This window comes from Podarcis liolepis, assembly GCF_965112155.1.
Source record: "Podarcis liolepis genome assembly, chromosome: 2".
In the NCBI taxonomy this organism is placed as follows: Eukaryota; Metazoa; Chordata; class Lepidosauria; order Squamata; family Lacertidae; genus Podarcis; species Podarcis liolepis.
The window spans coordinates 106,111,228-106,126,682 of record NC_139555.1 but is presented as its reverse complement, the minus strand read 5'-3'; the positions used below and the strand labels follow the sequence as shown (position 1 = coordinate 106,126,682).

At 47.4% G+C, this 15,455-nt stretch overlaps 1 protein-coding gene across 4 annotated transcripts in view; it reads left to right on the top strand.

Annotated features, from left to right (window-relative positions):
* Nucleotides 1-15,455, top strand: part of PLXNB1 (plexin B1) — a 157,748-nt gene that overhangs the window by 103,283 nt on the left and 39,010 nt on the right. For all 4 annotated transcript variants that reach the window (XR_014522902.1, XM_083491024.1, XM_083491023.1 and 1 more), the window contains exons 17-23: nt 2,044-2,195; nt 5,783-5,888; nt 7,734-7,870; nt 9,361-9,537; nt 10,881-11,049; nt 11,970-12,212; nt 14,536-14,712. Coding sequence is in view for 3 of the 4 variants with exons in the window: in XM_083491024.1 (XP_083347150.1) it covers nt 2,044-2,195; nt 5,783-5,888; nt 7,734-7,870; nt 9,361-9,537; nt 10,881-11,049; nt 11,970-12,212; nt 14,536-14,712 (1,161 nt within the window). In the remaining variant the exon portion in view is untranslated. The remainder of the gene's footprint in view (nt 1-2,043; nt 2,196-5,782; nt 5,889-7,733; nt 7,871-9,360; nt 9,538-10,880; nt 11,050-11,969; nt 12,213-14,535; nt 14,713-15,455) is intronic.

The following is a 15,455-nucleotide window of genomic DNA, read 5'->3' as shown; positions in this document are numbered from 1 at the left end:
GGCGTTCGGCGGAGAAACCCAGGAGGGATCCAGGATGGTCCCAAGTGGCCCGATGAGGGTAGCCAAGGTTGCGATTGAAGTGGTGGGCGGCTACTTTCAACGTGGCGAATTTGATGTGCGGGAAAGAAAGCAGCTGGCATTCTCCGCAGAGGGAGAATGGCATGGATCCCCACCCGTTTTGTGCAGCCTGGCATTGAGGAGCGTAGGCAGCTGCCTTGTTTCAGTCAAACTCTGTCCCCCCTAGGTGTTATGGACTGGCTGGATGCAGAGGAGAGGTGGGAGGCAACAGCTGGGGAAACCCTAGGAGAGGAAGGCTCTGAGTCCGGGGAATGGTGGTGCGATGATGATGATGAGTGGTCAGAGGGAGAAGAGGGAGCAGACTAGGAGGAGGAGGTGTCAGAAGCTGAAGGGGCGACAGGGTTTAGTGAGCAGGAAGAGGCTGTGGTAGAGAGCAGTCCAGAAGCAGAGGCAGAAGCAGAGGCTGGGGAGGAAGAGGACCAAGAGGCAGAGATGAGTCAGGCTGGTGAAGAAGCCAGGGTCTCCCCGCCTCCTGCTGTGACCAGCTCCCCTCCACCCGGTCTCCCAGAACCCACAGGGGTATGAAGAGGGTGGAGTAGAAACAGACAAGGCACCAGAGTCTCAGATTGCTTGGGAAGGACCTGGGGGAGGAGGTGATTTAAGAGAGCTGTGGGAAGGCAAGGACCTTCCATCCTCGCAACTGCCTCATCAGGGCATGACATAGTGGGAAGAGCTGCTGGGCTCACTAGGCCTGAGGTGTTTAGTTTCTTTGAATAATCCTCATTGACACCTTGCGAGTTATTGCTGACCTGCTTTATAGCGTCCTGGGAATAGTGACTTTTGTGATTCCAACCAATCAGGGATCATGGAGTGAATGAGACAACATCGCAACAGCACTACATAGGGAATCAGATTGGGAGGCATCGCTCTCACTTAGGGCTAACAAAGTTAATTGTGCGTGACGGCGATGCTTCCTTTCAGAGGGGTGATCCCAGCCAATCAGGGATCACATGCCGAATGGAATTTCATCACAATAGCCAGTCAAATTTGGGTACTACCTGATTATGTCGCAAGGGGCAAAGGATGCCAAGTTAGAATGGGGGCAGTGTTGGCTGAATTAGCAAGCACTTTCAAGTCTTGCCTCATTGGTCACCAAAAGAATTGCTGTTTTAGGAAGCTGCGGAAAACGTTCACAAAAGTTCACCCTCCTTTCAGCTCAGCCCAATGCACTGTTTTATGAAGGGCGGTGCTAATTCTTGGGTTCAGGAAGCTGAGTCCGGTGTACAAAGCGCATGTGCAAAATATAATTTATGAAGAGCAGCCACATAGGTATTTTTATTTCATTTTTTGCCTGCAGAATGAATGTGGGGCAGGATAAGAGACCTGCTCGTGTGGATTTATCATGAGAAGCATCTCTGAGACCCCGTAATCAGGGAATGGTTTCCCCAGCTCCCTTGTGTGTTTGCAAGGGATTATAGGAGAAGTAACCTTGAAGAGAGGAATCAATACCATTTAAATTTTAAAAGAAGGGCAATCTTTGCAGAGGAAGTAGGTCTTGGAAGATGAACTTCGGCAGAGGCTTAATGAATAGAGGGCAGAGTGGAGGTGAAGGCTCCGGAGAGCAGCGCAGAGACAAAACACGGAGAGCGTGGGAGAGGAAGATGAAAGGCAGAGGCGCCTATGTTGGAGATAAGCTCAAGCCGATAGCAAGAGATGAGAAGAGCAATCTAGGGCAGAGAAGTGGAGAATTTTAAGCATTAACGTTTGAGTCCTGAAAAGCTGGCGATAGAAATGTTAACATGCGAGCCTGGTATCATTTCCCAAGGTCTTGTTATGCGCCGCACCACCAAAAGAGGTTTAATTAGTGGGAACACAAGGCACGGCCTTTTGGTCTGAAAGCTCCCTAGTTTTAAGATTCCCTTCCCTATGGAGGTTAATTTTTTTTTTTTAACCTGGCACCAAAAACAGCTGCATCCTCCCTGGCTCTTAATTTGACATGGATGGTTTTCACTCTGTCCTTCTCAGGTTTATCCCTTAACTGGGCTGGTTGAAGGGGGTACCAGAATCACCATCACCGGCTCAAACCTTGGTCAGAAGCACCAGGACATTGCTGGGAGAGTCACCGTGGCCGGAATCCCCTGCGAGGTCGATGCTCTGGTGTACGAGATCTCCAGCAGGTAAGTGGCTTTCCCAGGGGTTCACAGGAGGGAGCTGATACTTGGCTCTCCATCATGACCTAGGCAGCAACAGGTGGAAATTTAATAATATAATAATATTAATTTATTATTTATACCCCGCCCATCTGGCTGGGTTTCCCCAGCCACTCTGGGCGGCTTCCAAAAGAATATTAAAATACTGTGATACATCAAACATTAAAAGCTTCCCTAAACAGGGCTGCCTTCAGATGTCTTCTAAAAGTCTGGTAGTTGTTGTTCTCTTTGACATCTGGTGGGAGGGCGTTCCACAGGGAGGGCGCCACTACCGACAAGGCCCTCTGCCTGGTTCCCTGTAACTTGGCTTCTCGCAGTGAGGGAACCGCCAGAAGGCCCTCGGCGCTGGACCTCAGTGTCCTGGCTGAACGATGGGGGTGGAGACGCTCCTTCAGGTATACTGGACCGAGGCCGTTTAGGGCTTTAAAGGTCAGCACCAACACTTTGAATTGTGCTCGGAAACATACTGGGAGCCAATGTAGGTCTTTCAAGACCGGTGTTATATGGTCTTGGCGGCCGCTCCCAGTCACCAGTCTGGCTGCTGCATTCTGGATTAGTTGTAGTTTCCGGGTCACCTTCAAAGGTAGCCCCACGTAGAGCGCATTGCAGTAGTCCAAGCGGGAGATAACCAGAGCATGCACCACTCTGGCAAGACAGTCCGCGGGCAGATAGGGTCTCAGCCTACGTACCAGATGGAGCTGGTACACAGCTGCCCTCGACACGGATTTAACCTGTGCCTCCATGGACAGCTGTGAGAAATTTCCATTCTCCCCCCTCTTTAAAAAAAGATAGCAGTGCTTTGGGAAAGAAAATGCTCTCTCTTCAAGCCAGATCCTTCTAATTCCACTGCATTGGCATCGAATGGTAGCTTTGGCACAAGCGGCTTCTTCCGAGGATCAGTCCCAGAGAGGAAAGGCAGGCTAAAAGACTGCAGGACAGGTGTTGGGTGGGAAGGAAACAGGAACTGACAGGTTCAAGGAAGTGTAAGATATATACCGTCAAGAAACCCCAAACCCCAACTTAGGGCAAGCTTTCGGGCAGCCTTCTAATGCCTTCTGGCCAATAAGGGACAGAAATGCCAAATTACTCTCAGCGCTCTTGGTTGGGTTGTTTTAAGTTGCTTCGGGTTGCCTTGGGCAAGATAAAACGACTAAGAAATTCAATTTTTATTATGATTATTGTTAGTAATAGTAGTGCTGCCTTGCGCCATGTTAATTGGGCAAGGTTGACACCCAATTATCCTGCGATTCACGCCCCGTTGATTTGCCTGCCTCCTAATCTCCTGTTCCTGAAGTTGCATTTCGGAGAAAGAAAAAAAAACTTAGCGGAGAAACCTTGATAGTTGACGCTGTTAGCTACTAAAGGGACAAAGAGGGAGAGAGGTTTAGCAGGGGTGACCAAACTTTTCTCAAAGAGGGCCAGATTTGATGAAGTGGACATCCGTGAGGGCCGACCAAAGTTGTTCAGCTTTTTTTAGGTCCCCCCCCCATGTTGTTCACCTTTTTTAGGATTGAAGATGTTCAGCTTTTTTTTAGAGTTTAAATTGTTGAGCATTTTACGATTTTACCCCAATGAATAAACTGCCGGGGGGCCGAGTTAGGCCCCCAAAACGGACTTTGGACATGCCTGGTTTATAGGGTTAACAAAACAACAACAAACAAACTTGTGGTCACGTAAAGCATCCTCAATAAACACACAAGACGTAACCAGCTGTGTTCTTAGATAAATAAGGTATACTATTCATTGTATCAAATTTCAACAGAAGTAATTCATGAAGTTCAATAAACGAACAAAGCAGAAGACCCAGTGGATCAGATCATTCTCTAGACAGTTCATGCAGAAGGTCCATCCGTGTAATGGTGTCTATTCCATCTGTCTGTTCATAAAGTCCAAACAATCCACATGAAAGGTTGTTACAGTTCCACAAAATCCTTTCACAGAGTCTTAACGGGACTGTAACAACCTTTCATGTCCTTCACAACCTTTATTTTATTTTTTTTATAAAATATTTATTAATTTTTTTTGAAATATAACAGTAAAAATGAAAAAGAAAAATACAAAATAAAAACAGTTAAAAACATACATTTTTTCTTTTACTTATTTTCTTTTAGCTTATTTCCCGGATCTCCTCATACCTCCCTTTTTTGTATTCCACTTCAATTTATTGGTAAATCCTTACCATTAGATTTTAACCCATTTATAACCCTTTTTTCATATTCTCTTAAATCATTACAGCTGGAAACCCCTTAGTTGCTATCCAACATCATTCTATCATCCATTAATTTTACAATATTTCTGTAGATAGTCTTTAAATTTCTTCCAGTCTTCTTCCAGTCTTCTTCCACCGACTCTTCTCCCAGGTCTCGGATCCTGCCAGTCATTTCTGCCAATTCCATATAGTCCATCGCCTTCATCTGCCATCCTTCACAACCTTTAGCCCCATTAGATAAAGTGGTGCTTCAGGTTAATAACAGTTTCAGGTTAAGTATGGACCTCCAAAACGAATTAAGTGCTTAACCTGAGGTACCACTGTACTTCTGTTGGAATTTGATGCACTGGGTTGGCAGGTGTGTCTTATTGAACATTAACAGTGTGGCGTGGTTCTGGTCCGTTCTGATCTTGACGCAGTGGAGACATCAGCTCTGATCACGCCCATCTGCCATGCAGAGTGCAAGAATTCTGTTCTGTGTTGACTCTGAGCCGTCTCCTAAGCTGGTGTCTGTCTGAGGGGCCCAAGAGGAAAGGGATAATAAAGGAACTTGCCTGAAGTGCTTCCTCTAGACCGAAAATGAGGTTGATGAAAAGCAGTACATAGAATGACGGAACTGGTAGGTGCCAGAGACAAGTCACTGTGCACCAGGAATGCCACCCCCCCCCCAAAATCCCCATAACCAAACAGCAACCTTGTGCGATCTGTACCACCGTCTGTTAGGTAAAGGTAAAGGGACCCCTGACCACTAGGTCCAGTCGTGACCGACTCTGGGGTTGGGGCGCTCATCTCACTTTATTGGCCGAGGGAGCCGGCTTACAGCTTCCGGGTCATGTGGCCAGCATGACTAAGCCGCTTCTGGCGAACCAGAGCAGCACATGGAAACACCATTTACCTTCCCGCCGGAGCGGTACCTATTTATCTACTTGCACTTTGACGTGCTTTCGAACTGCTAGGTTGGCAGGAGCAGGGACTGAGCAACGGGAGCTCACCCCGTTGCAGGGATTTGAACCGCCGTCCTTCTGATCAGCAAGTCCTAGGCTCTGTGGTTTAACCCACAGCGCCACCTGCGTCCCTTACCACCGTCTGTTGGCGCTGCAGAAAAGTGCTTTGCACAGCTCACTCTCTCCCATGCAGCTCATGCGAGCGGGCCAAGCCACGTAGGGCAGAGGAAGCGGGGGAAATCATTTGGCGCCGCGACTGTTCAGGCGGGTGACGTCTCCTCCTTGGCCAGGCCGAGAGCTAAAAGTGCCCCCCCTCTCATTAACTCAGGTTTAGAGCAGCCCATGTGGTGCACCTTGGTGGGGGATTCTTCTCCATCCTCTCTTCTGCCCTTGTCCTGCAGTATCGTGTGCACCACGGGCGGAAGCGGCGTGGAGAGGTCTGGGCACGTGGTCGTGGAGGTTCCCGGAGGAGGACAGGGAGTTTCTGGACATGTGTTTACTTACCAGGTAAGGGGGCCCCTGTCTCTGGACAGCAACTCCCAGGCTAGAGCTGTCTGGGTGCAAGAACGCACGTGGCCTGCCAGATAAAAAGAGGAAGTCTCTCCTCCCCATAATAGCAAAGGAATATATACCGTATTTTTCTGACTGTAAGACGCCCCCATGTATAAGACGCCTCCTATTTTGGGGGGACTCCGATTTAAGAAAATGGGGGGGGGAGATGTATCCGTGTATAAGACGCCCCCAAATTTTTGACATTATTTTTTAGGGGGGAAACCTAGTCTTATACACGGAAAAATCCGGTATGTTGTGATGCCGACATACTGCACGTTTCCCCAGTACTGCTTGCAGGAACCAGGAAACCCACGATGCAGTGAGACATCGTGGTCCTATTCATGCATGCTCCACACATACAGTAAACATGATTAGGGAGAGGGACCCTGCCCTGCTAGCCCTGGTGTCAGCAACACATTGAGTGGGGCATGTAATAATAATGGTGATGGTGATGGTAATTTATTTATACCCTGCCCATCTGGCTGGGTTTTGGTTTTTTTAAAATATTTATTAGAGTTTCCAATTTTTTACAAACAAAAATAAAAAAGCAAACATAAAAAACAAAAACACATAAATTTCACAACTTATTTTCTCATAACATGTTTCCCCACCTCCTCATACCTCCCCTTCTTGTATATCCAGTTCAAATTATTTATACAGCAAATCCTTATCTCAGAGCATTACAGCTTAAAAAAAAAGAAAACACCTTATTTTCTCTCCAACATCTTCGATTATTATAACTTTAAATAAAAGAAAACCATTTTATCAAATTCCTTTTACCATTACAGCTAGAAACCACTTAGTTTCAATCCAACATCATTCAACATTCCTTAATTTTGCAGTATTTTTGTAGATAGTCCTTAATTTTTTTCCAATCTTCTGCTGACTCTTCTCCCTGGTCACGGATTCTGCCAGTCATTTCTGCCAGTCCCATACAGTCAATCAGCTTCATCTGCCACCATCTGGCTGGGTTTCACCAGCCACTCTGGGCAGCTCCCAACAGAATATTAAAAACACAATAAAACATGCCAGCGGTGGGTGGGGCCAGAAGCAAAAGTGAGTGGATCAGTAAATATTGGTTTACTCATGTGCTCTGTCCAGGCAAGCAAGGGACCATCAAGGGTAGATTTTAGGCAGACAAGAGACACTCGAGGAGGGTGCAGAGCAAAGGCTGGCTAGGCAGTTGTCTTGGGGGAGAGTCCTGAGTGCTGAGTCCTGGAGGACCACACGAGGCCCATGGCCTGAGATTCCCCAGGGCTTCTTTTTCCCACCCGTGGCCCTTACAAATGGACAGCTTTGCCACCAGCCCCTGAGAACCTGCTGCTCCGTATTTTCCCAGAAATGGTTGCCAGAAAAGTTTTTGTTTCCTGAGCAGCAAGTTGCATAAGCAGCTAAGGAGCTGCAAGCACAGCATATGCCCGAAGTCATCCTTTTTCGGCAGTGTTAAAAAATGCCGCTGGTCTGAAGCGGACACAGCCTCATCCAGCCGGGCTCCTCTTCACATTTCTATAGGAGAAGGCTCTCCGTGGCTGCTAGAAACAATGGCCATGTTCTGCCTCCGCTGTCAGAGGCCTCTGAAAACCCGTTTCTGGGAATCTCTGGTGGGGAGAACTGCTTTTGTGATCGGGTCTTGCTTGCTGGCTTCCCAGAGGCGCCAACAGGACACTGGACAAGATGGCCCATTGGGCCTCCTCCTTGCACTCTCCTGCGATGTGCAGCCCAAGCCAGGAGTGTTGTTCCCTGTCTCTTGAATTCCTTTGGCTGAATGTTCCTTCTTTCCTTCCTCTCCCTTTTGCTCAGAACCCAGAGCTGAAGTCCATTTACCCAACACGAGGCCCCAAGGCTGGAGGAACCTGCCTCACACTGACGGGATCCAAGCTGCTGACTGGCAACCCCAGCAAAATCAGCATTCTGGTTGGACGCTTTCCCTGCTATATGTAAGAAATGGCGCTGGGCAGCAGGTGGCTGCTCCAACACCCTCCCCCCAGGCTATTGGCTCAGGGTGGTCATTGATTTGGATTATTGGGACATAGCCCCCAACAAGTTTTTCTAGGTTGTAGGGGCATTGTAAGCCATGGCATAGCTGTCAAGCGTCCCTTATTTGGCGGGACAGTCCCTTATCCCAGCACTGTGTCCCGCTGCTGTTCCGGATTGATGATGTCCCTTAAATTTCCCGGGTTTCAAAGGAAGCAGCTCCTCTCCCTCCCTCCCTGCCGGCCAGGGAGGAGGGAGGCTCCAACTGTGTTGCTTGGATGCGTTGATCACCCACTAAGAAGTCTAAGAATGACTGGGGGGTGGAGCTTGCATGCCTTGTGCTGATCAAATCGGCTGTGTTGCCTGGGGACTCGCCTTTGCTCAGCGCTTCCCAGCGGAGAGGTGACGGTGGTTTTCCTTGAGGCTTCAGGCTTCGTTTGGCTGCTGGCTGGGCTTTCTGCCTTTGGCTCGGAGGGGCTCAGAAGTTGAACACACCTGTGCCTGGAAAATCCCTTATTTTGGCTGCTGATCCCTTGTTTTTGAGACTGCTGGTCCCTTATTTTCAAATCTGTAAGTTGACAGCTATGAGCCATGGGGACTCTGTCATAAGCCAGAGTTTGCTTTGGGTCAGCAGTTTCAGAATAGTTCCAAGGTAGAATTGAGGAACCTGCGGCCTCCTTAGATGTTGGTTTCCATTGGCCGTATGGGCTGCTTCTGCTGGGAAATCCAACAGGTTCTGGAAGGGTCACAAGTTCTCCATCCCTGTTTTAAGGTAACATTGCCCTCTTAACAAGGAAAAACAGGTATACAGTGGTACCTCAGGTTACATATGCTTCAGGTTACATACACTTCAGGTTACAGACTCCGCTAACCCAGAAATAGTGCTTTAGGCTAAGAACTTTGCTTCAGGATGAGAACAGAAATCGGGCTCCGGCGGCACGGCAGCAGCAGGAGGCCCCATTAGCTAAAGTGGTGCTTCAGGTTAAGAACAGTTTCAGGTTAAGTATGGACCTCCGGAACGAATTAAGTACTTAACCTGAGGTACCACTGTACTTCTACCTGCTCAGGAATGAGGAAGAAAGCAGCAATTTTCCTGTTGTTACTAGCCAGATAGCAACATATTTCTGGAGAAATAAGGAAGAGGCCTTTCACCAGGTCAGATCATCGGATGCCCTCCTCACCTCCTTTGGGTGGGGCCTGATAGTTTGGAGGCTGAGGCCTAGGCAAAACAGCAACAACAACTAGCAAGGGACTACAACTCCCATCATCCCCAACCATAGCTTAGCCCAATGCGGTCAGGAACAATGGCAACTGTAGTCCAGCAATTCTTGGGAACCCAAGGTTGAAGGGCACTAGTTTAGAACAGATTTTCTAGGCGAGTGGCTGAATATATTTATACGATATTTAAATTGAAACCAGCCCCTTTTCTCTTTCTCTCTCTCGCCCCCACAAGTCATTCTGAAGTACAAGAGAAGGAGCTTCAGTGCCTGACTAGCGCCAGTAACGCATCTGTGGAACTCAACGTCACAATCAAGTACGGGGATCAGGAACGGAGTTTGGAGCACCCCCGCTTCAAATACACCCTGGACCCCAACATCACGTATGCAGAACCAGCCAAGAGTTTCCAGAGGTAAATGACTTGTCTGTCCCCGTCCCCACCAAGACAAGTTTGTAAGGCGATTTTTAAAAAGTTATTTTTTAAAAAAAATTATTGAGTTTTGACCGCTTGGTTTCTCGCTCCACCTACTTGGAATGGTCCTCCATCACTTCGGTATTATCAGACCACCCTTCCTACCCCCACCTTGTGGGAGCGGGGAGGAGGAAGAGGAAAATGAGACAAATAAATGCAAAAACAGTTGAATCAATGCAATCACAGTTTAAAAGACCAGCAAGCTTTGGAATTTGTTTGCCTCTAAGGCAGTGGTTCTCAAAGGGTGTGGTGTGCCATAGGCAGGAGAGGGAGGCAAGATTCAAGGGTGATCAATATTATATTTTGGGAATGATTCGTGCTCTTATGTAGTTGTGTTATTTTATACTTCCTGGATGCCCCGTGATCATATTACAAAGCAGTTGTGTTATACATTATAAATCAAACACGGCTCGGAGTCGTTTCTTTTTGTTTTCCAATGTATTTCTTACCAATGCACATATTCAGAGCAAATTCTTATTCAGAAAGTGTGGCCCAGAGAAAAAAGTTTGAGAACGACTGCTTAAAGAAGTCACCTGACTCTGTTGTTTTGGCTGTAGTGCAGGCTTAACATGGCTGCTGCTCTGGAAATCTGTATTTAGAAAGGATAACTTACAAGGGACGTGGGTGGCGCTGTGGTCCAAACCACTGAGCTTCTTGTGTTTGCTGATCGGAAGGGTGCGGTTCGAATACACGCAATGGGGGTGAGCTCCCGTTGCTCTATCCCAGCTCCTGCCAACCTAGCAGTTTGAAATCACACTGGTGCAAGTAGATAAATAGGTACCGCTGTGGTGGGAAGGTGTTTCCGTGTGCTCTGGTTTCCCGTCACGGTGTCCCATTGCGTCAGAAGTGGTTTAGTCCTGCCGGCCACATGACCCGGAAAGCTGTCTGTGGACAAACACCGGAAAGCGAGATTAGCGCCACAACCCCAGAGTCGCCTTTGACTGGACTTAACCATCCAGGGGTCCTTTACCTTTTACCTTACAAGGCCTGTCAGCTTCCCAAAGTTGCAGGAAGCTGGTGGGTTTGTAGAGAGAGGTAAGACCAATGGGCCATACAGCTCAGTATTTCCTACTCTGGCCAGCAGTGGCTCTCCAGCTTTTCAGGCAGGAATCTTCCTTTGCCCTACCTGGAGATGCCAGATGTTGAAACTGGGACCTTCTGAATGAAAAGCAGGGGCTTTTCCACTGAGCCACAGCATTTGCCTCAAAGGGCAAATCCTGAAGCTGCAGGCCCTCAGATCTGCACTGGTTGTAGTCACTAACGTGTGTGTTTGTGTATTTCAGTGGTGGTAGAGAGATTCGAGTTCGTGGGCACAACCTCGATGTCGTGCAGTGGCCCAAAATCCGCGTCACGGTTTCTCCGCTGGAGCGCCGGCGCCGGGGTTTGGGCAGGTGGCGCAGGATTATTCCGGATACTGAATGCCCTGAGAATGCCCTCTGCAGCGTCCAGCAAGTAGGTTTACCAGTGCAATGCTCGGCAGTGTGTTGTTCTGTTCAAAGCTACCGGTGTGAGGGATCTGCGGCTGCCTCAGGTTGCAAATTAAAGGGTAGTGAAAACGGGTCCATTTAGTATTATTGCAATACATTTCTCATTTCAGGCCCTAGTGGTGTTTTGGATTTCCCCCTTTTTAATACCAAAGCGTTTTGGGGACAGGGCTTATTCATTTCCTTTGGATTCTACCCTTCTTCTAAGGACCTCGGGGTGGTGAACATGTTTTCTTTTTCTTTTTTTCAAATAATATTTATTATTTTCAGTAGATAAACATAGTAAAAAGAGAAAAGATTAACAATAATAAAGACAAACAAAAAATAAGAGAAAAAGATAAAAAAGAAAAAAGATACACACAACGTATTTCCACTTAATTAATTAAAATTAAGTACCATCCATCTTCAAAAACATAGTGGTGAACATGTTTTCTCCCCGCACCCAGGAAAAAAAATATTGTTTATTCTTACAACAGCCCTGTGAAGAGAGAGAACTTGACTGGCCCAAGTTCACCCAGTGAACTTGAAAGCTGAACACAAACACACACACACACACACACATACATACACACACACACAGACACAAAACCTGGATCAAGCCAAAGACCTGTCTAGTCCCACATCCTGTTCTGAAAGTGACCAGTCAGATGATCGAAGGGGGATTTGCAGTTGGGTTTCCCGAAAAGTAGACTGGCTTTCAGCTTTGGTCTTGAGGAACTGGACAAGGGATGCGCCCCAGGTCTTCCGCAGAGAGTGTCCTGCAGATGTTTTTTTAGCAAGCTCCACTCCAGGGATTCCCTGTGCTCTGGGGTGTCCTTGTGAATGGGAGTGGGGTGTCTAGGAGAGAGGGGGGCCCAACCGTTCACTCTTCTTTATTTCCCATCCTAGTTTGAAGAGCCCTGCGAGGTCAACTCCTCCAGCCTCATCCTGTGCAAAACGCCTGCCATTAAGCAGCTTTCTCCCTCCGTGCAAGTGAAGCTGGAGTTTGTCCTCGATAACCTCAGTTTCGACTTCAACACTGTGCATCCGAGGGGCTTCTCCTACGAGGTGGATCCCGTCCTTCACCCCCTCAATATGGATGACCACACCAAGCCCTATCGTCACAAGCCTGGAAGCGTCATCTCTGTGGAGGTAATGGGGCAGCCCCACCATGCCGGGAGCAGATACACCTGTCCCTAGCTTGTAGATTTTGGGTACTCCATAGACCAGAACTTGTCTTCCAAGGTCCCTCCTAAGAAAGGTCTCATTCTGCATCCGTCTCTGCATACAAAAACGTTGTTATACGAAACCTCATGGAATATGCAGAAATGGGCGAAACTTACCGGAAGAATAAGAAATCAAGATAACAAACTTTTTATAAAAGAATGGAAATGGTTTATTGAATAGTTACAGATAAATTGTAAACAGATTAAAAGCATTGGCAGGATTATTGTAATAACCTGCAGTTACACAAGAGTATATATTTGCAGTAGATAATTAAATGAGCGAGTGAAATGAATTTGGATACGCAGAAGGTATTAAAATAAAATGTTTAAGGAACCGCAGAAAAGGGGAGAAGGAAGTCAAATTTTGAAATGCTAAATTGATTGTAAAACTAAGGAAATGTATAAACATGAAAAGCATAAATAAAAACTTTAAAAATAGTAATAATTCTGCATCCATCTAATCCCCCTATGCAATCTATCCATGACAGCAGCCGCCTCCGTGTCTTGTGGCGGTGAGTTCCATAAGATCATTAGGCATTGTGCAAAGGCAGCAGGTAGAAAGCGACAGGTGTGGTGTATGAATTCCTTCCTCTGTAATGCCATACCTAATGTATGCTACCCAAAGGCCCTACCCAGTTATGCCAACAGAAGTCATAATCTCTAGACTGTTTTTGGTGGGGAAGGGTCATAGCTAGTGGTAGAGTAGTTGCTTAGCATGTAGAAGGTTTAATAATAATAATAATAATTTATTTATACCCCGCCCATCTGGCTGGGTTTCCCCAGCCACTCTGGGCAGCTTCCAACAAAAGATTAAAAATACATTAAAATGTCACACATTGAAAACTTCCCTGAACAGGGCTGCCTTCAGATGTCTTGTAAATGCCGGGTAGTTGTTTATCTCTTTGACATCTGATGGGAGGGCGTTCCACAGGGTGGGCACCACTACCGAGAAGGCCCCTCTGCCTGGATCCCTGTAGCTTTGCTTCTTGCAGTGAGGGAACCGCCAGAAGGCCCTCGGCGCTGGACCTCAGCGTCCGGTGGAGACGCTCCTTCAGGTATACTGGGCCGAGACTGTTTAGGGCTTTAAAGGTTAAAACCAACACTTTGAATTGTGCTTGGAAACGTACTGGGAGCCAATGTTCTAGGTTCAATCCCCAGCATATCCAGGTAGGATTGTGGGAGCCCCCCTGCTTGAAACCCTGGAGAACTGCTGCCAGTTAGTGTAGACAATACTGTGTGACCAATGGACCAGTGTCACGAAATATAAAGCTCTGTCCTTTGTAAGTTACAAGACCTTTAAAGTTACATCTGTGCCTGTAACAACCCTTAACAATAGCACTATTTAATTTGGAAAGTGTTATGGGATGCACTGATATAAAATAAATTGGCTCGGTTTGCATGCAGTGCCAAAACATGTTATAATGCAACTGTGGGGGTTCCTGGGGTTGTGAGCTAAACCATGGTTTGGCATAGCGTGTTGTCCAAACCTGGGCTCATAGTTTGTCTCCCCTCGTAGTTAGCTGACTTCAGCTTTTTCGTATAGCTTTTACCGTATGCTTTTGTGTACAATTGTTGTAAACCACTCTGGTATTTTTTTATGAATGGGGTATAGGGACGCGGGTGGCACTGTGGGTTAAACCACAGAGCCTAGGGCTTGCCGATCAGGAGGTCGGTGGTTCGAATCCCTGTGACGGGGTGAGCTCCCGTTGCTCAGTCCCTGCTCTTGCCAACCTAGCAGTTCGAAAGCACGCCAAAGTGCAAGTAGATAAATAGGTACCGCTCGGGCGAGAAGGTAAACGGCGTTTCCATGCGCTGCTCTGGTTCACCAGAAGCGGCTTAGTCCTGCTGGCCACATGACCCGAACGCTGTACGCCGGCTCCCTTGGCCAATAAAGAGAGATGAGCGCTGCAACCCCAGAGTCGGCCACAACTGGACCTAATGGTCAGAGGTCCCTTTACCTTTACCTTTACCTTTATATAAATAATAAACAGCCACAAGCTATAAATGAAGAACAAACCTTAGTTACAGGCTACGGTTTATCTGGAGCGAGACAAACCACAAGTCTGCGTTCAGACAACACCCTAAGCCAAACCATCACTTCACTTCTCCAGTCCTGCCGCTGTTGTCAGCTAAACGGCGATATATATCAACACAAAACCGTGGCTTGGCTTAGCGTTGCGTACAAACTGGGCTGCTGTGCGACAAAAACAGCTTGCCCTCACCTGACTGCCTTGGTTTCTTTCCTCCAGGGGGAAAACCTGGACCTGGCCATCTCCAAAGAGGAGGTGAAAGCCATGATCGGAGTTGGCGTCTGCTCGGTCAAGACCCTGACGAAGAACCACCTCTATTGCGAACCCCCCGCCGAGCAACCGGCCCCTCTGCACCGGGCCAAGCGGGAAGGCACAGACTCTTTGCCAGAGTTCACAGTAAGGGGTGGATATTGGCAACGGGAAGAACTCGAACCGGGATGGGGAGTGGGGTGGACTGTGAGGGAAAGGGAAGAGTTGGATAAGATGGCCGGGGTGGGGGTGGGGCACAGGGAACCTGGTGGGCGAAGGAAGGAATGCCTGATGGAAGAATTGCAGGGCTGGGAATTAGAACACAATAGGCCAGGACTGAGGAAAGGAAGGGAAAATAATTTTCTTCAGAGTTCCATCTGTAAGGAACTCTTGTGGGCCTAAAAAAGGGTGCATTAGAAAAAAGTTGTGTTGTGTTTTTTTTTTTAAATGTAGTTATTAATAGTCTGTTTTGGGGCGTTGTGGGAAATTGTTGGGGGTGGAGAAAGCGGGTATAAATGGTGCTCTTTTGTTCCCTCGTGGAATTAAAAGCAATTGAGGTGGGTGGGTGGGATTTACTTCTGACAGAGGCTGTGGGAAGGAAGGGTGAAACAGGCCGTCTGAGAACAACAGCTCCCTTATCTTCAAAGTGGGCCTTGTGGAGCCGCCAATTAGCACAACTGGAAGGAAAAAAAACCACAGCAGACACCCTTTTCGCCTGCTTCACATCTTGTAGCCAAATTTGTTTAAAACCTTTTGTTCGCTTGGATAGATAAAGTTGACATGCCTCTTAATATATTATTTTATTTTATAAATGTATATCATTTTATTTTAAATGCAGGTTTTATTTATATTTTGCCTTTGAATTATTTTTTTAGGTCAGCTTGTTCTTT